The 25,538-nt window shown below is 42.2% G+C and overlaps 1 protein-coding gene across 1 annotated transcript in view; it reads right to left on the bottom strand.

Moving 5' to 3' along the window:
- Positions 1-9,556: 9,556 nt before the first annotated feature.
- Positions 9,557-25,538, bottom strand: part of LOC124616153 (cytochrome P450 6k1-like) — a 53,946-nt gene continuing 37,964 nt past the window's right edge. The window contains exons 6-8 of the mRNA XM_047144432.1: positions 23,930-24,151; positions 10,356-10,607; positions 9,557-9,829 (exon numbers count right to left, since the gene is read on the bottom strand). Of these exons, the coding sequence (XP_047000388.1) occupies positions 9,663-9,829; positions 10,356-10,607; positions 23,930-24,151 (641 nt within the window). The 3' untranslated portion in view covers positions 9,557-9,662. The remainder of the gene's footprint in view (positions 9,830-10,355; positions 10,608-23,929; positions 24,152-25,538) is intronic.

Below are 25,538 nucleotides of genomic sequence, written 5' to 3' on the forward strand. Positions count from 1 at the left end.
TGTCTCTGTCTTGTATTGTTAGTCAGTACTTACATTTTTATATAAATAAATTTCTTTTCCCAAAAATTTGTAATTATGTAATAGGCCACTTCAAACATTTAAATTCTAATGAAGGCTCTCTCAGACGTGTTCAGACCTGGCTAATACGACTAAAAATGGTGACCGAGGGCTCATTTGTTTCAACTTTAACTAGTGAATATATATGTTATAAATGTGTGCGTGAGTATGTGTTCGTGTGTGCGTGTGTGTGTGTCTGTGTAACGTATATGGAGTAGTATGACATATATATATATATATACTCCTGGAAATTGAAATAAGAACACCGTGAATTCATTGTCCCAGGAAGGGGAAACTTTATTGACACATTCCTGGGGTCAGATACATCACATGATCACACTGACAGAACCACAGGCACATAGACACAGGCAACAGAGCATGCACAATGTCGCCACTAGTACAGTGTATATCCACCTTTCGCAGCAATGCAGGCTGCTATTCTCCCATGGAGGCGATCGTAGAGATGCTGGATGTAGTCCTGTGGAACGCCATGCCATTTCCACCTGGCGCCTCAGTTGGACCAGCGTTTGTGCTGGACGTGCAGACCGCGTGAGACGACGCTTCATGCAGTCCCAAACATGCTCAATGGGGGACAGATCCGGAGATCTTGCTGGCCAGGGTAGTTGGCTTACACCTTCTAGAGCACGTTGGGTGGCACGGGATACATGCGGACGTGCATTGTCCTGTTGGAACAGCAAGTTCCCTTGCCGGTCTAGGAATGGTAGAACGATGGGTTCGATGACGGTTTGGATGTACCGTGCACTATTCAGTGTCCCCTCGACGATCATCAGTGGTGTACGGCCAGTGTAGGAGATCGCTCCCCACACCATGATGGCGGGTGTTGGCCCTGTGTGCCTCGGTCGTATGCAGTCCTGATTGTGGCGCTCACCTGCACGGCGCCAAACACGCATACGACCATCATTGGCACCAAGGCAGAAGCGACTCTCATCGCTGAAGACGACACGTCTCCATTCGTCCCTCCATTCACGCCTGTCGCGACACCACTGGAGGCGGGCTGCACGATGTTGGGGCGTGAGCGGAAGACGGCCTTACGGTGTGCGGGACCGTAGCCCAGCTTCATGGAGACGGTTGCGAATGGTCCTCGCCGATACCCCAGGAGCAACAGTGTCCCTAATCTGCTGGGAAGTGGCGGTGCGGTCCCCTACGGCACTGCGTAGGATCCTACGGTCTTGGCGTGCATCCGTGCGTCGCTGCGGTCCGGTCCCAGGTCGACGGGCACGTGCACCTTCCGCCGCCCACTGGCGACAACATCGATGTACTGTGGAGACCTCACGCCCCACGTGTTGAGCAATTCGGCGGTACGTCCACCCGGCCTCCCGCATGCCCACTATACGCCCTCGCTCAAAGTCCGTCAACTGCACATACGGTTCACGTCCACGCTGTCGCGGCATGCTACCAGTGTTAAAGACTGCGATGGAGCTCCGTATGCCACGGCAAACTGGCTGACACTGACGGCGGCGGTGCACAAATGCTGCGCAGCTAGCGCCATTCGACGGCCAACACCGCGGTTCCTGGTGTGTCCGCTGTGCCGTGCGTGTGATCATTCTTGTACAGCCCTCTCGCAGTGTCCGGAGCAAGTATGGTGGGTCTGACACACCGGTGTCAATGTGTTCTTTTTTCCATTTCCAGGAGTATATATATATATATATATATAACGTAGCTGATTCCGTTATGATGTTGCAGACTTTCAGGGTTTATGGAGAAGGGTAAATACAGACTAACAATGCGAGGTATGGGACCCAAGTGCAGAAACGACCGAGTTGGACATTCTAAGCGAAAATCTTTCTGATATCTCTGACAATGGTACACACATACCACTACTGTTGTTGATAAGACTGGTTGATAAAACTGTAGGGTACGCAGGTACCTGTAACATATCCCTTTTTCATAAGTAAATGTGGTTCCAACGTGATGGAGCTCCACCTCACTTTAAACTACACGTGGAGTAGACAATCCCTGAAAAGTGGATGGGAGCAGAAGGTCCAGATTCATGGCCAATACGTTCACTTGATCTCATCACACCATTTTTGTAAACCCTCGTCGCCAGTTTTGTGAAGGCCTCGGCGTTAATACGGTGGAGTCCGAGTTGCCACTGTTGTTTCCGTAGGCCGAGTCTGTGAGTTCGTGAAACGGCTTCTGGTGCAGTACGCCACTAAGACAATTTCTCCCTCCCACTGTCACACAGCTAAGCCCAGAGTCAGGTAACAGGATAGGAGAACGAAGGTTCTACAAAACTCTGACAAATTAGTAACAGAGTCATACAAATGAGTTGCAAGGTTTATTTTCCTTTGTGACTTGTTGAATGAAGTAGTCTGCAACTCTGTTTATAATATAACACAAAAAAAGCACTGGATAAGCGCAAATAATCGAAGGTACGCTTCTCATTATATAGCAAATGCAATTTACGACAACTGTCTGTTCACTTCTAAGAGTTCACTAAACGACATTCCCTGTCTATGTCAGGCCTAGACGATGATCTATAACCAAATGGATCACATCTGCTCTTCTATCTTCTGCGTCGGTTTCTGACCATTGTCGTCCGGTCATTGGCGGATTGTACTCAGCCGGCAACTGGTCGACGCAAAGCCGATTTGTTCATCCCCAGCGCCGCCCGTGGCGCTGGTGGAACTCGCGCAAGTGGCGAGTCTCTAAGGCACTGGCGTCAGCAAGCACCTTTGCGACTGTGGTACTTTTGCCCTGGCTGTGTCTTGTTCGGACGACACAGCAGAAGTAATGTGTTTCCCGACATTTCCCAGGACACAGTCTCTCGGAGTCTCCATAGTAAACCTCACTATGATGCATGAAGTCTCTCTTGTAGCATCTGCCATTGTGGTTTGTTGAGTATCTACACAACTCTCTCGCGCCGACTGAGCCATCCCGTGACGCAACGCGTCACTCTTTTGGATCTTGTCTATCTCTTTCATTTATCAAACCCGGCAAGGGTCCCAGATTAATTAGCCATACTCAAGAACCGGTGGAACAAGAGTTTTGTAAGGATCTTCTTTCGTGGATAAGTTACTTTTCCAATGAATCTCGGTCTGATATCTGTTTTCCATACATTTTGTTTTCCGTGGTCACTCCTAGGTATTTTACTGTTGTTACTGTTTCCTTTAATTTATCGACAGTTATAATATCGCACAGTAGAGGATTTCTTCGCCTTGTGCTGTAAGAGGTGTATATTTCTATTGGCTATTGTCAACCCACAATTTATGAAAGATGTTTATATTTTATTAATAGGATTAAGTAGGAATAATTAATATTTGTCATGTTGGAAATAATTGTGGTAGCAGGGAATGTCTGCACCAAAGTATTGTTGGCAAGAGAGACCGCAAATTGATATAATTTTAAAAAGGGCGGGAGAGACCGCGTATGGATACATTTTAAGGAAAGAGCGGGAAAGACCGCGCATTGATACATTTTGTAATGGTAGCAGAGATTGTCTGCGCCAGAGAGCATTGTTGGCAGGAGAGACTGCACTTTAGCGTTCGTAGGAAGTCAGTAGTAAGCGAGATGTGAAGCACCTCGGTAACAGGTCTGAAGCGAGAGGTTGAGAGGAGCGGTGTGCCTGCCAACCAGTAGTTATGATTTACAAGAGATTATAAACGGATGTACAGAGACATCAGCTAACTATTATCATAAGAGGAGCTAATATTATTGAATCTATTTTCTTTGCGAAACTCAAGACTACTGAAGATATGTTTGCGCAATGCTAGTTATAAGATTACTGTAAAAAGTAAGTCCCATTTGAACGGTTGTAAAGTCATTTCATTACCAACAGTAAATATTTGAAGCGTTTTCAGAATATAATTAATTTTTGCCAGCAATGATGCATTACTGATTATAATCCATCCCAAAAACCACCAACGCAAAACTTTGCAAAAATTTTATTGTTGTCAAGAAAAAGTGTAACTACCAACAGTAAATATTTGAAGCGTTTTCAGAATATAATTAATTTTTGCCAGCAATGTTGCATTACTGATTATAATCCATCCCAAAAACCATCAACGTAAAACTTTGCAAAAATTTTATTGTTGTCAAAAAAAAAAGTGTAACTATGAATTACGTAACTTCAGTCAAATTAATTAAAGAATAACGTCAGCCTTGCTATTAAAGAATAACGTCAGCTTTGGTGATAAATACAGCCACTTAGGCGCTTCAGTCTGGAACCGCGTGACCGCTACGGTCGCAGGTTCGAATCCTGCCTCGGGCATGGATGTGTGTGATGTCCTTAGGTTAGTTAGGTTTAAGTAGTTCTAAGTTCTAGGGGACTGATGGCCACAGATGTTAAGTCCCATAGTGCTCAGAGCCATTTGAACCATTTTGAACAGCCACTTGTTATGACAGCCCACCAGCAGTTAATAGAGTATAGTAAACCAGAGTAAGTATATTTATGTCTCAGTTCGATGTAGCAGTCAGATGGCGATCTAGTAACAGTAAAAACGGTAAGGAACAGTTTCGAGTTATTGCAGATAACGACTGAGGGCCACGGCTACGACACATTCTATGTTTCGTCGAAACAATCAGAAAATCACTTTTAATAAGCAGCAATTAAGTTTGTATGAGAAGATTGAGAAAGAGAATTAATTTCAAAGGGAAGATTTCATTTGTTATTATTAAGCAAGAGATAGAAATAGTAACACAAAAGAGATATAGAGGAGACGGGAAGGTTTCAGTGTGAAAAGTCTTGTGTACGAGACGCCTCTCAAAACCGAAGAGGATCTCCTGGCAAGAATTCTCACTGACTGCGACACTGTTCAAATCAGAACGAGTACGACAGAACTTTGTGCGACGATGCCATACCTGAATTGACGCTGGCAGACGCCGTTCTGAATAACTGTTGCACATGCAGCTGCTTGTGAAATTCGTGTAGGTAATTGGAATTCGTTTTTAGCGTGCCACAGTTGTAAGATTTTTCAAGTTATGTGCGTCCATCAGCAAGCGAAATTATCAGGGGGTGTTTACGAGCACTTGCCAACGGCCTTCCGCAGTAGTAAAAGCGGTTCCCGTCAGATCGCCGAAGTTAAGGTCTATCGGGATTGGCTGGCACTTGGATGGGTGACTGTCCGGTCTGCCGGGATGCACTCAACTTTTGTGAGGCAAATTGTGGAGCTACTTGATTGAGGAGAAGAGGCTCCAGTCGCGAAAGATGACAATGGCCGGGAGAGTGGTATGCTGACCACACGTCCCTCCGTATCCGCATCCAGTGACGCCAATGGTCTCAGGATGGTGCGGCGATCAGTCAGCACCGTTACGATCTTCCGAGACCCGTTCAGACGGAGTAGGAGAAGGATTGTGGACTATTTAACAGGAATTCTGCACGTCATGATCAGGGGCTTCCTTTCAGTTGGAATCTCCAGGCCCGTGAGTGCACTGTACAGCTGTGACGGATACTATCTGCTTCAATGATCATGATCCGCTGCTCCAGCACAGTTGTGTAAATAAATAAATAATAGGGTACACAGCTGTAAATCTTTATCTCGGAGCAGCAGCTGCACACCTAAATTGTTTAAATAAAGTAAAAAGCATATGCGCTCGCAGAGTGGAGGGATAGTGGAACGAGGAAGTGAGGAAGTTGTGGAAGGAGTGGGAGGGGGATGAGGAACTGAGGGTAGGGGGTGGAGCTTGAAGGGTAACCTTAATGGCGAGGTGAGGGAGAGAAAGAAGGACAACGTTGAGGTAATCTGCCCCATTAGATACGCCGCATTCGAAGACAAAGGTCTCACAAGGGGATCTTATGGAGTGGTCATCTTCGATTTTTTTTCGTACTTTGAGTATCTGAAGCTCAGTGCCTGAGTATCAGTATCCCGAATCCGTGAGCACATTCCAAACAATCGTCTTTGGGAATTAAGAGATTTATGGATGCTGTTAAGGACAAAACATTCCGATCTTATTAGAGATGGGCAAACTCGTTCATCCTTGGGAACTAGTTTACTGGTGATCGCTCTTTTTTGGGAACCGTTCATTTTAATTCGTTCACCGTTCATTTGTGCTTGGTATCCAGTTGTTATGAAAAATTTAAAATTAGTAGCACAGGTGACTGAAGATGGAAGGCGCCAAGAGGGGGCACTTGCATCCCCGCTCGAGTACAGAGTTTTTATTCATAACAGAATTTTGACACACTTGTAATTTTCGTGATTCTGCAGAACATCTCGTTTAGCCAATTGTAGCGGTATGAGGCTGATCGCAGTGATATAATACGAGGTGGAACACGAAAAACCGGCCCCGAGTACAGACTGCTCGCCAATTAAGTACGATTTGTTGACCGCTACGAGCAGAATAGAAATAACATGTAATAATTAGGCAGTGAATAAATAACAAATAAGCTAACGCAAACAACAAGTTCGAAACAATAGATGACGATTGGTAGGCGACAACGAGCAGTCTAGTACTCGGGGCCGATTTTTCGTGCGCCACCCTGTACCACTGAAATGATATTGTAGAAGTTATCATATTCTCTTTACAAAATGTGACACCAGACGTTCAATTATGGAGCGCAGGCTTCAATCGGTTGTAAGTCGGTCTGCCTTCAATAACATTGGACATGCTCTTTTACCTTGGATCAAAAAGACGGAAAATGGCCATTCGTGTGTGCCGTGCCGACTTCCTTTGCATTTGTAATAACAAAGAAATGTTACCTTTTTACAAGTATTTCTTCCGCTGTTTATCGAAGAAGTGGAGTATGCAGATATGCTGTTTTGTTACGTGAAATATGTATGTATTACATACCACGTAATTTTATGTAATTTACGTAATTATAAAATGCATTTTAACTAACCGGTCATGGACGCTGAATAGAATACGAAAAGAACCAGAAGTTCACAGTTCAAAAAAGGATTCAAACAGATCTAAAATGGGCGTGCACAGCGAACGAAACGAACAACTCTATACTGAACTATGAGCAGTCGGCAGTGGAACTGCGACGAGTGGCCACGCGAAGAAGGACGAGTCCGGCCGAGCGAGACCGAGACAAATGGAAACGGGAGACCGAGGCTGGAACGAGACCGACCGTTTCCAGTTCGCGGGAACTATAAGTAGAAGACCGAGACCGAGACCGACGGGAACGGGACCGAGGCTGGAACGAAACCGGCCGACGTGCCGTTGCGGGAACGAGATCGACCGTTTCCTGTTCCTGGGAACTATAAATGGAAAGCCGCGACCGAAGTGAACTGTGAAAGACCGTTCCTTAGACGTCGTTCATCGCTCGTTCCGATCATCTTGATGAACCGTTCCTTTGGACCCGTTAGTTCGTGAACGGCCCATTTCTAGATATTGTTACCGTAGCTGCCGGTAGTTGGAAGTCCAGTCAGTGTAAAAGTCTTGAACTGTGAATTCAGTGATTCTATTTTCTTCAATAATAACTTTCTTTTTATTTGTATGATTATTTAAATAATATATTTATTAACAAATGAAACTTAATTATCAAATATTGACTTGCATTTCTCAATAAAGATAACACTTTTATTCTTAGTAACTATTCACATGATAATTTGAGTGCTGAAGATAAATCTAAACTTAGTACATAAATACAAAAGATAAAATAGAAAATACAGCACATTTTTAAATATTTTAATTTGTGTTCACATGGCCTGTAATTAAAAATGGTAAGATGTTATTTTTATTCGAAAGTTACGATTCAATATTTGTTTTTCAGCATTTCCATTTAGTAATAAACGTGTAATTTAAATTAAATTAAAAACAAAGTTGCTACCAGTGAAATTCAAATTGGCGACATCACAATCATCACATTGTGCCTCTACGTACTAAGCTACTGTCGACTACATTAATAGCGTCGATATGAGTTGTAATTAACACAGCAATCTTCTAAGAATCGAAGGCGGTCTTTTGAGTTTATCTGATTTTAGAATTGTGTCGTACTGCTTGACGAGATTAATGTTCGAACATTGACCGACAAATTCTTTAGATTTGAAGAAAATCGAAGAGAGCCAGTGAGTATGGCGCCCTTGTCAGGTGAAAACTCGTATTTACACTCACAGGTGTATAAGCTATACAATCCACTATTTGACCTATGTGCGAACAGAACAGATACGGAGCGCGTAACATATCCGAAAATACGTAACTCAGGTACACGTAGTCGTTTCCACAAGTCTTGAAAACAGTATTCCAACACTGGAAAGCACTGTGACGATATGAATCGAAGGATACCCGTGTAAGGCACGTGGCATCGCAGGTTATCAGCGAGGCACGTACGACTTCACCTATGGTCACTTTTCACTCCATCGTCTGCTCACCACGCACTCGCTCATATCCTCATTGACGTAGCTCTCATTCGGACGTCACGGGCAGACAGCAAGCAACCGACAAACTCGACCCGTCGCGTACTCGCGGTGCTTACAAGCAGCTCCACATGGGAAGTGGTGTGAAAAGTGTTTAAAAAAAGCCACCAAAGCTACTGAAATACGCATTCCGTGCAGACCCACTGAGGTAATTTACCGATTTATCCGGGCCATTTCGTCTAGTGACGTAAGTTTCTAATACATCAAGGGATTCCCTATGTTTTCCTGTAGCATTTCTGTGCAGGATTTTAAAATTTTCATTCTGTTAATAATACTCTGGTTTTTTTTATTACTGTGGTGTCCCAAAGCTGATTTTTTGTTTTTGATACGAACATCGAGGGACCCACCATTTTGTACTTTGTACTCTTTCTTGCAATCTTGATACCACTCCAATTGCTGCGAACTCATGTGCCCTAGGTGTAATGTTACGCTATAGTTTTAATTTTAGGTTACTCGTCACCTTAAAAGCCAATCGCACGCTATTTTTATGTGGAATGCGTTCAATTTTATCTGACGCAGCCCTCCAGTGCGTCTCTGCAACAATTTTCGTTTTCTTTTCCTTGACTTTATTTTGTTTAGATTTACTGAATTGCTCCGCTCTTTACTTTATTACATATGTTATTCTACTAAAAATATCAAGTGCTGCGTTGTGGTCAGAGATTTTAAATACTGGTACCATAATGTGCTGTTCTACTTCAGTACTCTCATGATGCCAGAGAGTAACTGAATAACACTCTAGAAACAAAACGGATACGACGGAGACGCACAGTTGTGTACATAGCATCGCCTCGGCATCTAACACCTCTTAGTCTCCTTCAGTGTGGAATTCCGAAGGGCGAAGATTGTTGAAAGAGCCCAAAAATACTGAAGGCTCTACAAGTATGCGTCAAATGCTCGAGAAGAGCCATCGTACCAGTCACAACGGCAGTTTTCTCAGAGGGCTACAATGGCATTATTTCGTTGCTGATGGTGGTCACTTCGAATACGTACGGTCGCACAATAATGTCGCATTAATGGTAGCTGCACTTCATTTTTTTCCAAAGACTTAAAGTATCAAAGAGTGATTGCAGGTTCTGAATCCTCCTTGAACTGCAGGAAACGTTGACGAACTACGCAACAGGTGAATAAAAAATTTACTACAAACAATATTATGTAGCTGGAATGAAATAATTTATTGTGTCCTCACCATTTGCAACCACAAAGATGATATTTACAAAACAAGTAGTATAAAAAGTTACACAGACAAACAATGCGAAAGACGGTTGAGAGTAACCAGTGGGATATCTTTGATTACTTCCTCTGGACTAGTTTCAGTTGTATACCAGTAGTAGACATCAGAACCGCGGACCATGTACTGTACTGAAGAGGCACCTTGGTTTCTTCACATCGGCGAACTTCGTATTTGGACATCATGTACGCCAGACCGATCTTAGCCTGAAGAAGACCCAGACGCATACCTGGAAGACAAAAATTAGTCCACTCGTATGAGTCACATTTTGATTTCCATTAGTCTCGTGTATAACTAATCAGGCTAAGGTTATTTTCAAAAAAATGGTTCAAATGTCTATAGGCACTATGGGACTGAACATCTGAGGTCATCAGTCCCCTAGAACTTAGAACAACTTAAACCTAAGTAATCTAAGGAGATCACACACATCCATGCCCGAGGCAGGATTCGAACCTGCGACCGTAGCAGCCGCGTGGTTCCGGACTGAAGCGCCTAGAACCACTCGGCCACCGCGGCCGGCGGTTATTTTCCAAAGGAAACATAGATAGAGGGAAAGAAGCGGCTTCAAAATCACGATTATTACAAAACGAAACCCAGTTGTCCAAGAAAACGTAACCGACGTCGGTTATCAAACAACTATCTTAGATGAAGCAGTTGTTAATAAAGAAATGCGTCACTTCAAATGTGTTGCAAACAATCGTAAATTTTTCACATGCTTTGTCTGCTGTACCCATAGTAAGAGTCTGAGGACTTACCTATACAGTTCCGGGGTCCCTCGCCGAAGGGCATGTATACGTATGGGTGTCTCGCCGCTTTCTGCTCTTCTGAGAACCTCTCGGGGTCGAAGCGTTGTGGTTCTGGGTAGTACTCGGGGTCGTGGTGGAGGGCGTAAATCGGGACGAACACAGGCGTCCCTTTCTCAATAAGAGGTCCTCCATCAGGAAGCTGGAAGTCGCGTGCGCATCTTCGGTCAGTGCCAGCTGCCGGTGGGTGTTTTCTAAGAGTCTCTGTGGAACGAAATGAATGTGTATAGGAAAGGAAGTAACTGACACACGCAATAGTGATTAAACGGTGGGTGTTTTCTAAGAGTCTCTGTGGAACGAAATGAATGTGTATAGGAAATGAAGTAACTGACACACGCAATAGCGGTTACAAATTTATAGTTTTCAAGATTTTCAGCGACTTCGCTAAAATGAAAACGAAGCGCTACATACATCTTTTCCAAAATGTCTTTCTTACTGTTGCATTAAATTGTTTTATTTTGATACTTTTCGGCCATCAGATGATGTATGAACTACAGGTAACTCAGTTCTAGACCGGTTCGTTCTGCGAGTAGCGTCCAATAAGTGACGCAACACATTTTTTTTTTTTTGTTTTCTGACAGCAAGTTGGGTTTCTTCAGGATTCCAATTCACCATATTATTCCCGACGGTTTTGACTATAAAATCCTATTTTTCAACATAATTTCCGTTCAATGCGACCGCCTTAGACCGGTATTACACTATTAAATTTCTTTGTCCAATATCTTTGTCAAAGAAATTTGATGGTGTAATAGGGAACTTTGTCAAATGTCGTCAAATATTTGATCAAATCTAGGGCCTCACTGTAGATTTGATCAAATAAGGCGCTTGTCTTCTGTTCACTGCAATGTGACGTGTTATCACGTGGAGGACTAGCATCGCTGCAGCGTTCTGTCATCTGTATTGTTTTTATTAAACATTGCCAGTAAATACAATTGGTGTGTACTGACAACCACAAAATTAATAGAGATGTATGAAGCTGATGACGCGCTTTACAACGTGAGGCGCCCTGAATACAAAAATAGATTACGAAGATTGGAGACCTGAATCTAACCTAACCTAACCTATCGTAACCTAACTCTCTCCTGCAGCAAGGAATTGGAGTGGTACAGTGAGCCTGTCTTCTGCAGATATAGCAGTTCTTAAATGGGGTAGGACGTCAAACGGGCCGACTTGGAGCAGGAGAGGCACCACAGGACATTTTAATTTCCACTGTCTATATTTTTACAAGCAAATTCATAAAACTTTGTGAGCATGACCAGGAAGGATTCAGGATTGACACTCGTAGCAGCGGAAGTTCAAAAAATAACAAAATAATTTTTTTTACATGTGATATTTCATCATTTTTTCACTTACTATTGGCTGCATTTGATGCTATAGGTACACTTTTCTTCATAAGTAAGAGACCATTCGATGAATTTTTCACAGCATACAAACCATAGTTACAGGTGTCTGAAACTCTAGAATGTATTTAATTTATGAAAAATGAATGAACTGTTACGTTTTATACTTTATGTTTAGAAAAAAATCAAATTTTGTAGTTAATTATCTCAATTTTTACCGCAGTTTTTAATAGATTTGGAAAATTCTAGAGTTTCATACACCTGTAAGTATGGTTAGTGTGCTGTGCAAAATTCATCAAAGAATCTCTCTTAATTGTGAAGAAAAATGTACCTATAGCAACAAATGCAGCCAACAGTAAGTGAAAAATGATGAAATTTCATATCTAAAAAAAATTATTTTGTTATTTATTATGTTATGATTTTGCACTTCCACTGCTATGAGTGTGAATCCTGAATCCTTCCTGGTCCTGCTGACAAAGTTTTATGGATTTATTTGTAAAAGTATAGACAGTAGAAAATAAAATGTCTTGTGGTGCCTCTCCCGCTCCAAGTCAGCCCATTTGACGTCCTACCCCCCCTTAAGTGAGTATTGTGCTTTGAGATATGAGGAATCACTTCACCGAGCACATACAGAAATGTATGCTCATCCATTCTTAAGTAATTGATGTATTACTTGACGTCCTCCACTATAAACTCACGTAACAAGTTTTGTTGAATGCTTCACCCTGGTACGTTTCCTTTGTTTCCCCAGCTTCTCTTCCGCATGTGCACACAGTGCAATTGTGGTACATGCAACTGCTGCGGTTAATGACAAGTTGTTGTTGTCAGCCATCTTGAACTCTGACGAAAAATATGGAGCCTTGCTAGGTCGTAGCAAATGACGTAGCTGAAGGCTATGCTAAACTGTGGTCTCTGCAAATGAGAGCGTATGCAGACAGTGAACCATCGCTAGCAAAGTCGGCTGTACAACTGGGGCGAGTGCTAGGGAGTCTCTCTAGACTAGACCTGCCGTGTGGCGGCGCTCGGTCTGCAGTCACTGATAGTGGCGACACGCGGGTCCGACGTATACTAACGGACCGCAGCCGATTTAAAGGCTACAACCTAGCAAGTGTGGTGTCTGGCGGTGACACTACAATTGTCTTGCCGTTAAGCTATCTGAGCACACTTCACGGTCAGATCAAAACTTTCACATGTCGTCAATCATGCACTTGTACATCCATTATGGATATTCCCGTACAGGGGAAACATTTTAATTGAAAGCCGGTTGCTCGGTGCCGACGGATAAATACGATAGTGCCTGAGTTGTTCAGGAGTACGATGCAATGTTCCTTCGGACATGCAATCCTTCTGAACACAGTACTTCTGAGCAACACAGGCACTATAGTATGGAATGAGAGTGTCCGCACGTTCCAGCATTACAGGAGTGACAGCTATGTGCCATCAGCCGGTGTGCGTTACAATGTCTCCGGAGACATTCTGCAAGCCCTTACGAATACCTGCAATGCTCTGGTTTTCCGCCAAAAGAAACTCAGTGACAGCTCTCTGCTCCATTACAGACGCCAGTTTGAAGGCTACGTGAACGGATGGCGTCGCCACCTATCGGAACTACATGAAACTACAGGGGCTGCGGCGGCAATATTCCCCGTTGACCCACAACAAATTCCGCATTATTTCAACCGAAATTCGCCGAGAAAAATATGTGTGGCGCTGGCTATTGAATCCCTGTCGCAGTTATGAAACCGTGTTCGGTTTCGAACTAATCAATCTCGCACAAATTCTAATTATACAGAACCAAAGGCGCAAATCAAGCGAATTGTCAAACCTAATCTACTGTATCGAACAAAAATACGAATTCTATCCTTCCACGGAGGTTTAATTAATTTATTACAGAAACTCATCAGGTGGCGGTGTCGACAATCACTGCCCAATTAAAGATCTCAGCGTGATCTAACTTTTTTAAATGTATTTGGTTGTGATGAAATATGTTATTCCATTTTCGTTGTTTCAAATTGCCTTCTAAACATTCTGCGTGGTGTCTGTTTGTTCTATATCGTGTCTCCCTACCACTTTCGCGCAACGACGCTCTGAGCGTGTTTTTTAGGGAATTGACTAGTTTGAACCTGGGACCTGTTGCTGGTAAGGAGACGCCAGACCACACATGACATGTAGAATTCAGAAGAGTTCAGTGACACTAGCGATGATATAACCAAATACTTAGTGATCTCAGCGTCAGCTCCACTGCACTCCCTGTAAAAGAATCTTAATACTAACTAAATTTAGTGGAAGGGGTTCAAGGCTTTCCTATTTTTAGTTAGCTGGTAAAATAACGTCGAAAAAGCAGTTAAGTTTACCATTGGAAGTTTTATTCTACTCACAAAACATCGTTTATAAATTGCACTATTGATAAAAGGAAATGTTTTAATACAGGATGGTAAAAACCGACTGCGTTCAACAAAAATGTGAACGAATATTCCTGAATGGGTTTCCAAGTTCTACAATGGATCGAAGGATGACCTATGCCATATCACATCTATAATCTAGGTTTAAATTAAGTTTCACAAAAGAGAAAACTATCAAAATGGTCTACAGTGACCCTCAATTATCTTTAATTACTTATCTAACTTGTCGTAAATTACAGTGGCTGATGTGGCTTCTCAATAACTATATAACAGAAAAATCATCGCGTTTCAGATTTTTACTTCAAGTGGCAAATGTGAACACCATGAGCTTTAATTGACGATCGACACTAGCATTACGCAAAAAGGGGATGTAACAGATGCGACTTCTGAGTGAAGCTTTATGCGCTGCTATGCGGCATCGCGTGCGTTCATTACCTTGTCGGTGTTCGTCAGGGGGCGTCGGGCAGCACAGCTCCGCTCACCTCGCCGTCTCCGAAGCAACTCTGAAGCAACTCTCCCCTAACTTCTCCTTACTACAGTTTACCGAAGTTGGTTTAAAGAAAACTATCTGGCTGTGTTTTCATCTGACCAATCAGGGTCTCAATGTTAACCTTAAGCTCCGCCTACAACAATTCTGTCTATCCAATGAGAAACGTTATACTTTTCGTGGTGGGGCAATGTTTTTAAAGTTTGCAACGTAACAGAGAAGCGAAAAAGTCTCACGCTAAAACTTGCAGCTGGTGTGGTCCTTTTAGCGTTATCGTAAGATCTATACTGTTCTTCTGGAGGGCTCTATCTTTTAACATGGACTGGGGGGTGGTCCTAACATAACAGAGACGCGGAAAAGTCTCACACTAAAACTTGCGGGTAGTGTAGCCCTTTTTGTGTTATCGTAAGATCTACACTGTTCTTCTGGAGGGCTCCAGCTTTTAACATGGGCTGGGGGGTGGTCTTGACGTAACAGAGACGCGAAAAAGTCTCACGCTAAAAACTTGCAGGTGGCGTGGTCCTAGCAGTTAACTGACGACGTGGGTGTCCGTCCGTCCCTTATCGTAGGGCCTTCCAGCTTAACACGGTTCTGCTCTCGGCTTCTGTTCTCGTTTCTCCCCTCGGAACTGCGTCTGTCTCACGGTGGGAAGCTATGACATGCATTTAGGCATTCTTGTATTAGTCTGTGGTATTTCATTTGCTCACTCGTTACTCGTATTACTTTGGTTAATTTAATGTCACGATTTATTCGGAGCTATGTGACATACTACTGGATTTGCTTATCATGTCAGGGTTTTCATGAAAGGTGTTGGATTTGCCTGACACTTTACAGCTTTAGTACACTATCTCGACGTTGCTGTTACCCAAGAGCTGAATACAATTAGACCATTACTATCTGCCTCGTTACAGATACGAAACATATGAACCCTTTAAAGTGTAAAGTTCGGTGACAAGTGTTCTAGACTGCTTAGCTGCGAGGTATTAAGTATTGTTAAGTCTCTTACTCTTTGTTTTTCCCAGCTTCCGCATTCTCAGTTAAGTGTGTCATCATCAGTCAATCAATTTACATCTTTTCGTGGAACTCTGACTTCTGTGAGAAGCGATAAAATTTTGAAGCATTTTCGAAAATACCACAAGTAGTTTATAAACAAGGGAAATGGCTGCCGGAACTCCCAGTTTTGAGGAATCTTGCTAACCACCGTTTGTTCGTTATCCTATTTCTAGTAACCAAGCTAATTCAACTACATTAGACTTTACATCTCTGTTTTACAGGACCCGTTAATGCTCCATTGACGTCAAGATACTTTGAAAACGATCACTTGCTCAATGGGCTGGGAAGGATACTCGAGTGACGTACCATTGGTTGTAGCCTGGCCTGATAACGGAAGCCACAGACAGTGTGTATCAGGTTTTCCGACGGAGATATGAACTTTGTTCCTTGCGAACTGCTCCACCATGTTCGGTGCGCTTCAGGTTCATACTTCACTGACAAAATACCGGTGTTAGTTACAGTGATTAGGAGAGAATCTAGCAGAGTCTGTCACATAATATGCAGTGCAGTAGAAAGTATGAGGACACTAAAACGTAACCGACGGTAAAATCACTGTGTTTCCATGCAAAACATGACGCTCACTTGCACCACTGTGACAGTTATTTGACACATTCTTAAAAAACCTTCAAATATTATTAGCTATTGGTGCACGATTGTTTTGAAGAAGTCTAACGTACTCGTTAGCAACGCTAAAATCGAGTTAGCCAAATAAATAGAGGTAGGGGTGTGAGGTTATAATTTTCTCTGTCCCTTTGGTTGCCTTTCGTGCTCTTTTTCTTTTTTTAACACGCAAAGCGCGCCACCAGTCCTATGGAGATGAGTGCACTTTTCGTCTGGACAAAATCAGTGCTTGGGAGCCGCAGCATCAACGTTAAATAGCCCACGTCAAATTTTAATGTAGTTTATTAAAACATTCAGTACAGAGATGGGGTTAGATTTGCATTTATTACAAAAGCTAATCAAGCACCTGTTTAGTTAATTTTGTAAGCGAATTGCGCCCGAGTGTTTCTGTGTTCGTCTTGTAACTTTCATAAAAATTTTTACGCAATTCATGCGTCTTTCCTTCCTCTGCTTCCAACTGATGTTTCCTTCATCCTGTATCGACACTGACTGGAGTTACTCCACGTGAATACCGTGTGATCGTATCTGCCAACTGGTTCTGGTATATTCTGTTTGACATTTTCTGTCCCGTCACATGTTGCAATACATACAACACAATCACACTAGCGGCGTTCAGAAAAAGATCGAATGCTAACTTCCGATACAATTTTACTGTCTTTCTCAGTGGACTGCCATATGCACTCATCTGATCAGAAAGGCCAATAGCAGATTTTCCCCGTAACATTTCGTAACAATTTTTGTCTTTCGATAAATCCCTCCCACTAGCATGTATGACGGAAAGAACGGAAACGTCTCTTTTGTGTATCCATTTCAGGACTCTGATTCCTTGACCGTCCTCTTTTGCAATCACTTGCCCGAGTTTCAATTTGGTCGTAACAATTTCTTTGGGCATTCTTTTGCGATTTAGTAGAAGGGTACAAACCAAAAGCGTATTCTTTGTTAAAAGTTTGCTTGCCAAATCTACACTGGTATACCAATTATCGGTATATAATGCATAGCATATATTGAATAGATCTTGACACAAACTCATCATAACATTTGTCGCTGTGTTGTTTTATTTATCAACTAGTTTACCAGCGTAAATCTGGAAAGTGGAGCAGTATCCATTATCGCAGTAGAATTTAAACATTCTGATATAACATTCGTGTCTCTTTTGTTTCACATATTCCTGAATATAATTCGTGCTCGTCGATACATAGTTTTTCAGAAGGATCATAATAGTTAAAATATTTTGGTACAATCCGTCAATAATGAATTAAACTTTTGTGAGGTGATATAAAGCATCAATTTTTGTTCTGCCTGAGAAATGCAGCATTCTCAACGAATTTTAGAAACCATCTCTTATCATTCCTTTCCCGGGTATATTTGAATAAACAGTGGATCCTGGAACCATTGCGTAGATGAAAGTTTCATCAATCCCATCCACAAAATTATTTGTTGTTGTTGTTGTGGTCTTCAGTCCTGAGACTGGTTTGATGCAACTCTCCATGCCACTCTAGCCTGTGCAAGCTTCTTCAGCTCCCAGTACTTACTGCAACCTACGTCCTTCTGAATCTGCTTAGTGTATTGATCTCTTGGTCTCCCTCTATGATTTTTACCCTCCACACTGCCCTCCAATGCTAAATTTGGGATCCCTTGATGCCTCAGAACATGTCCTACCAACCGGCCCCTTCTTCTTGTCAAGTTGTGCCACAAAATCCTCTTCTCCCCAATTCTATTCAATACCTCCACATTAGTTATGTGATCTACCCATCTAATCTTCAGCATTCTTCTGTAGCACCACATTTCGAAAGCTTCTATTCTCTTCTTGTCCAAACTATTTATCGCCCATGTTTCACTTCCGTACATGGCTACACTCCAGACAAATACTTTCAGAAACGACTTCCTGACACTTAAGTCTATACTCGATGTTAACAAATTTCCCTTCTTCAGAATCGCTTTTCTTGCCATTGGCAGTCACCATTTTATATCCTCTCTACTTCGACCATCATCGGTTATTTTGCTCCGCAAATAACAAAACTCTTTTACTACTTTAAGTGTCTCATTTCTTAATCTAATTGCCTCAGCATCACCCGACTTAATTCGACTACATTCCATTATCCTCGTTTTGCTTTTGTTGATGTTCATCTTATATCCTCCTTTCAAGACACTGTCCATTCCGTCAACTGCTCTTCCAAGTCCTTTGCTGTCTCTGACAGAATTACAATGTCATCGGCGATCCTCAAAGTTTTTATTTCTTCTCCATGGATTTTAATACCTACTCCGAATTTTTCTTTTGTTTCCTTTACTGCTTTCCTCCAAGGGTCTCTTTAATTTTCCTGTAGGCAGTGTCTATCTTAACCCTCGTGAGATAAGCCTCTACATCCTTACATTTGTCCTCTAGCCATCCCTGCTTAGCCATTTTGCACTTCCTGTCGATCTCATTTTTAAGACGTTTGTATTCCTTTTTGCCTGCTTCATTCACTGCATTTTTATATTTTCTCCTTTCATCAATTAAATTCAATATTTCTTCTGTTACCCAAGGATTTCATCTAGCCCTCGTCTTTTTACCTACTTGGTCCTCTGCTGCCTTCACTACTTCATCCCTCAGAGCTACCTATTCTTCTTCTATTGTATTTCTTTCCCCCATTTGTGACAATTGTTCCGTTATGCTCTCCCTGAAACTCTGTACAACCTTTGGTTTAATCAGTTTGTCCAGATCCCATCTCCTTCAATTCCCACCTTTTTGCAGTTTCTTCAGTTTTAATCTACAGCTCATAACCAATAGATTGTGGTCAGAGTCCACATCTGCCCCTGGAAATGTCTTACAATTTAATACCTGGTTTCTAAATCTCTGTCTTACCATTGTATAATCTATCTGATACCATCTAGTATTTCCAGGATTCTTCCATGTGTACAACCTTCTTTTATGATCCTTGAACCAAGTGTTAGCTATGATTAAGTTATGCTCTGTGCAAACTTCTACCAGGCGGCTTCCTCTTTCATTTCTTAGCCCCAATCCATATTCAACTACTATGTTTCCTTCTCTCTCTTTTCCTACTCTCGAATTCCAGTCACCCATGACGATTAAATTTTCGTCTCCCTTCACTACCTGAATAATTTCTTTTATCTCATCATACATTTCATCAATATCTTCGTCATCTGCAGAGCTAGTTGGCATATAAACTTGTACTATTGTAGTAGGTGTGGGCTTCGTGTCTATCTTGGCCACAATAATGCGTTCACTATGCTGTTTGTAGTAGCTTACCCGCACTCTTACTTTTTTATTCATTATTAAACCTACTCCTGCATTACCCCTATTTGATTTTGTATTTATAACCCTCTACTCACCTGACGAAAAGTCATGTTCCTCCTGCCACCGAACTTCACTAGTTCCCACTATATCTAACTTTAACCTATCCATTTCCCTCTTTAAATTTTCTAACCTACCTGCCCGATTAAGGGATCTGACATTCCACGCTCCGATCCGCAGAACGCCAGTTTTCTTTCTCCTGATAACGACGTCCTCTTGAGTAGTCCCCGCCCGGAGATCCGAATGGGGGACTATTTTACCTCCGGAATATTTTACCCAAGAGGACGCCATCATCATTTAACCATACAGTAAAGCTGCATGCCCTTGGGAAAAATTACAAATGTAGTTTCCCCCTGCTTTCAGCCGGTCGCAGTACCAGCACAGCAAGGCCGTTTTGGTTAGTGTTACAAGGCCAGATCAGTCAATCATCCAGACTGTTGCCCCTGCAACTACTGAAAAGGCTGCTGCCCCTCTTCAGGAACCACATGTTTGCCTGGCCTCTCAACAGATACCCTTCCGTTGTGGTTGCACCTACGGTACGGCCATCTGTATCGCTGAGGCACGCAAGCCTCCCCACCAACGGCAAAGTCCATGGTTCATGTGGGGACAAAATTATTTGAAACACCGTTTTATTTCGTTTAATTGAATCCACAAAATTAATTCAAACACCGTTTTCCTCGTTCTTGTTTGTTCGCATCCACTGATTCAAACGTTTGTAAACCACTGTCGCTTGTGTAGCATAAATATTTGTTTGTTCGTTGATGTGTTTGAGTATTCATCTTTGACAAAAGTAGACAGAGGTCATCAATTTTGATACATTTTTGCACATTTTCATTGCTCACTTTGGCACCATGGGTAGTCGTAAAACATACAAAATTCGGTTGATTGCATAGAGGATCAAATCACGTACTTCGATCATTTACTGAGGCATCAGACAAGTTCACTCCTTTTAATATTCCAACTAGGGATTGCGGTTAGCGCAGAAACAATCGGTTTTCGATTATATGGACTTTTCCACGCCATTTTGACCTGATTGTTAAAACCTCTCAGAATAATTGGTTTCTGAAATAATCGATTGTCGGTTTTTTATTCCCATTACTTCCTGTAATAAAAATAGAACTCTAAGAAAGATTGAAAAAATTCGACTCTCTCGGTTTCAAAATACACAGACTCACAATGTTAAATTAAATAGAGAAATAACCGAAACTAAGCCCGTCCACCATTGGTTCAAATGGCTCTGAGCACTATGGGACTTAACTTCTGAGGTCATCAGTCCCCTAGAACTTAGAACTAATTAAACCTAACTAACCTAAGGACATCACACACATCCATGCCCGAGGCAGGATTCGATCCTGCGACCGTCGCGTCGCGCGGTTCCAGACTGAAGCGCCTAGAGCCGTTCGGCCCGTCCACCATTCACAGTGTATTTTAGAAAAGTGACAAGTGGTTGAATACTACAATAAATCACCAGTATTCTCCGACTGATTCTAAATTTTTGAAGCTCTGCTCAAAAATCATGTTGTAATTGGGGATCATTCCACTGTTTTGGCGTTACGTATAGTGAGTAGCAAAGGGTGAAAACTGACTCTGTTTTTGTGTTAATTCGTCCATTTTCAGGGACTACTAGCAAATAAAGGCGGTACAATGAGAACACAGGCAGCAGCGAAGCTACTTTCTGTTCTTATTGTATACTATGAATGAGTTATTGTCAGTTTTTAATTTATGGCTGTTGCCCTAATATCTTCCCTCTATTATTATTTCATAGAAATGGCAGACAAATCTTAAATCTTTTAAAGCAACCGAAGCCTTGTACTTCTCTGCTACGTCACTTCGGAGAAATACGTCCAGACTAGGGTTCGTGCCAGTCTGCAATACAACGGATGTCCAGCAACGACAGCGAGAAGCTACCGTATAGACCACGTGGGGGCAAATCTTGCACACTGCACGTACACGCTTACCTTAAGCAACGACACAAGGCAACACGGACATTATTGTATCAGCAATGCTGTACACATTTTCACGGCATGTGCTTGTTGTTCGTTTCTGTCGGCGTTGTTATTAAAGTAGTACTGAACGCTTTTTCCATTTTCTACAATAACGCAGTATTTCAAATCAATGTAAATTTTACAAATAAAAATTGCTCATTTTTCAGAAAGAGGTTTTCTTACAAACGAGAAACTTTAGCACTGCTGCTAGGGCTCTTTGAAATTTCGATTTTTTACACAGTTATTAGTAAAAAATTAAAAAAATCTGTTATAACCGAGACCAAACAAATACCGAAAAATACCGTTTATTCAGAACGAAAATCTCGGTATCGGTTTAATTGGTCATTTTTTCGATCCCTAATTACAACTGAACAACCGTGAGATGGAGTACATACATTCTGTTGACGTATCCAGCACGGCGGCAGTTCGGGTGGTTCAAATGGCTCTGAGCACTATGGGACTTAACTTCTGAGGTCATCAGTCGCCTAGAACTTAGAACTAATTAAACCTAACTAACCTAAGGGCATCACACACATCCATGCCCGAGGCAAGATCCGAACCTGCGACCGTAGCGGTCGCGCGGTTCCAGACTGTAGCGCCTAGAACCGCTCGGCCACCCTGGCCGGCGCAGCATTACATATCCCTTTATACGCCAACTCAACACAAGTGATCGCCGGCAAGCAGGACTGACGCCTCAGCGAAAAGCCCAGTGAAATCAGTTCCACTCTCAACGTGTTGATTTCTGTCTGTCTGGGCACGTAACGCGCGTTGCCAGCTGTCAATAAGTCTTGCACTCCAATAAGGCACTTGGTAACTCATGCGAGCAGCAGAAACGACAAACGTCGGAACAAGGTTACGACTTCTGACCGATGTTTACTTGTTTCAGATAGCTACCAACGTCACTCCAGCAAATAACCTTTATACACTGGCACTGTCGTCTCTATTTGTGTGCCGTTAACTCCACGTGTCACGCCTGGTTTTCTACAGAAAAGCAAACGCCATTCTTAATTCGCCTACCTACGTAGTCAAACTACGTTTCTAGCGAAGTAAACTTGTCAGTACACGGCAAATTCCCTCGATTTCTGTTGTCTCAGGTAGCCTCCATGAGGCTTCAAGCAGTGCGCAAGTAGTAGCTACACTGGGGAAAGAATACGAAATACCAACATTGGCAGTTAAGATGACAGATTTCCTTACGAAATGATTGGCGTCTAACGTCGGATTGCAGGAGTGGGATTTAACTGGCTATGGTCAAAAACATGAAAAATGTTTGGTTAGTTCGTTAGCTAGGAAGATGATTTGTTTGATAATTAAAAATTGTTTGGCCTCATGACCACGAAACAAACAAAATTTATCCGAATCTGCGGGAAAAAATTAATATTCGGGTCAACATTTGGAAAACTCTAATTCCTCTCTATCAAACCCCACCCTATGGGGAGAGAGGGAGAGTTTTAGTTTTAGTGAATCAAAATTTACGAAGTAAATAAGTTCTTTATCTATCCGTGACCATTTTCCGCGCAAAAACGAGAACATGGATTTTTTTTAATTACAGCGAGAACTACGAAGAATCAAAACAAATCTTTAAGACAAAACGTACGTAGTTTTTTATGTAGAGTCTGATTCTGCAATAAGAAATGGGGGTTCCGATTTGAAATTTTAAAGTTGCCTCCCGCTCCATCCCCAGGAGGCTGGGGTGGCGGACTAATTTTAGTACCAGCTGATGTCCTCCTCGAAAATAATCGACTTTGGATTTTACACATTTTTTTCGTGTGAAGCTTATTTTTCGAGTTATTCTGGTGCGTCAACTAAAAATTTACACCCTTTATATATACACATTAGGGCAACGGCCTTGCTGCAGTGGATACACCGGTTCCCGTGAGATCACCGAAGTTAACCGCTGTCGGGCGTGGTCGGCACTCGGATGGGGGACCATCCAGGCCGCCATATGCTGTTGCCATTTTTCGGGATGCCACTCATGGTCTGAAGACGGAGTGCTTATTACTTATATATAGACATTGGAAAAAGTGCGCCTTTTCAAGTAAATAATCTAGAAAGAATGTAATGAAGCTTTCGGATCAGTACTCAAACATCGACATATGTCATTTTCTAGCAATTCCAATTAATTCATTCGGTATAGGGAGGTCTGTGTGGGCGTACGTATCTTGTACACAATTTTACTCTGCCACGAAATTTAACGGCAGCTTACAATGAGCTACAGAGTGAAAAATTATTTTAGGGTAGTTCTGTGGAATCTGTTGGGTCCTGCAAATATAGATTGCCTGTGTGAAAATGAAAAGAAGGCAATCACTTTAGTTATGTCGGTTTATGTTGTGCTGGTCTGCAGAAACTCACCTGCGACGACCTTGTCGAGATATTTCATGCTGGAAATGGCCTCGTACGTCAACTGTCCTGCGTTCTCTTTCAGCGTCGCGTCCACCTCCTCGTGCAGTCGCTTCTGTACATCGTGATTGAGAGCCAGTTCATAGAGGGCGAAACTCATGGTTGTCGACGATGTTTCGAATCCTGCGGCGTAAAACAGGATCGACTGTGCTGTCACGTCGTCGATCGTAAATTCTGTGAAACGAAATCGTGCCATTAGTACAATTACTGTATTTGATAATAGTGAGTTCATCCCACTAACGTTGTATTCTACCAACGAAGTAACGCATTATGTCGTAGGATGAGAAAGGCTCATTTGGTTGCTAGACGGTTTTGTTAGAGGAAAGCAGCTGGGATCTCACTCAACTTTTCTATGGAGCTAGCCACTCAGGAAAGCCTGTAAGTAAGTCCTAATTTGCAAATGTATATGTTTCTTCTCGCCCGTTTTTTCATTGTAGTTTTTGTGATATTTAGGGACTGTGTATTTTCTAAAATCCAATAATCATCACATGGTAATTTACGCTTATCGTTGTGTCTTAAAGCAGAGCAGCACAAGTCGGTGCTCTATAATAAGCCATTAACTAACTACAAAAGATATATTTTACAGACGTTATATTGTGAGTAACTCTTTTCCGTTGGTCTTAGCTACGTTTCGGGTAGGACGGTTGTTGAAAAGAGTAACTTTAAAATTTTGGCACAATCCGTCAATAATGAATTGAACTTTTGAGAGGTGATATAAAGCATCAATTTTTGTACTGCCTGAGAAACGCAGCATTCTCAACGAATTTTAGAAACCATCTCTTATCATTCCTTTCCCGGGTATATTTGAATAAACAGTGGATCCTGGGACCAATGCGTGGATGGAAGTTTCATCAATCCCATCCACAAAATTATTTGTTGTTGTTGTTGTGGTCTTCAGTCCTGAGACTGGTTTGATGCAGCTCTCCATGCTACTCTATCCTGTGCAAGCTTCTTTATCTCCCAGTACTTACTGCAACCTACATTCTTCTGAATCTGCTTAGTGTATTCATCTCTTGGTCTCCCTCTACGATTTTTACCCTCCACACTGCCCTCCAATGCTAAATTTGTGATCCCTTGATGCCTCAGAACATGTCCTACCAACCGGTCCCTTCTTCTTGTCAAGTTGTGCCACAAACACCTCTTCTCCCCAATTCTATTCAATACTTCCTCGTCAGTTACGTGATCTACCCATCTAATCTTCAGCATTCTTCTGTAGCACCACATATCGAAAGCTTCTATTCTCTTCTTGTCTAAACTATTTATCGTCCACGTTTCACTTCCATAGATGGCTACACTCCATACAAATATATTCAGAAACGACTTCCTAAAACTTAAATCTATATTCGATGTTAACAAATTTCTCTTCTTCAGAAACACTTTCCTTGCCATTGCCAGTCTACATTTTATACCCTCTCTACTTAGACCATCATCAGCTATTTTTCTCTCCAAATAGCAAAACTCGTTTACTACTTTAAGTCTCTCATTTCCTAATTTAATTGCCTCAGCATCACCCGACTTAATTCGACTACATTCCATTATCCTCGTTTTGCTTTTGTTGATG

Source organism: Schistocerca americana, chromosome 5 (assembly GCF_021461395.2).
Source record: "Schistocerca americana isolate TAMUIC-IGC-003095 chromosome 5, iqSchAmer2.1, whole genome shotgun sequence".
Lineage (NCBI taxonomy): Eukaryota > Metazoa > Arthropoda > Insecta > Orthoptera > Acrididae > Schistocerca > Schistocerca americana.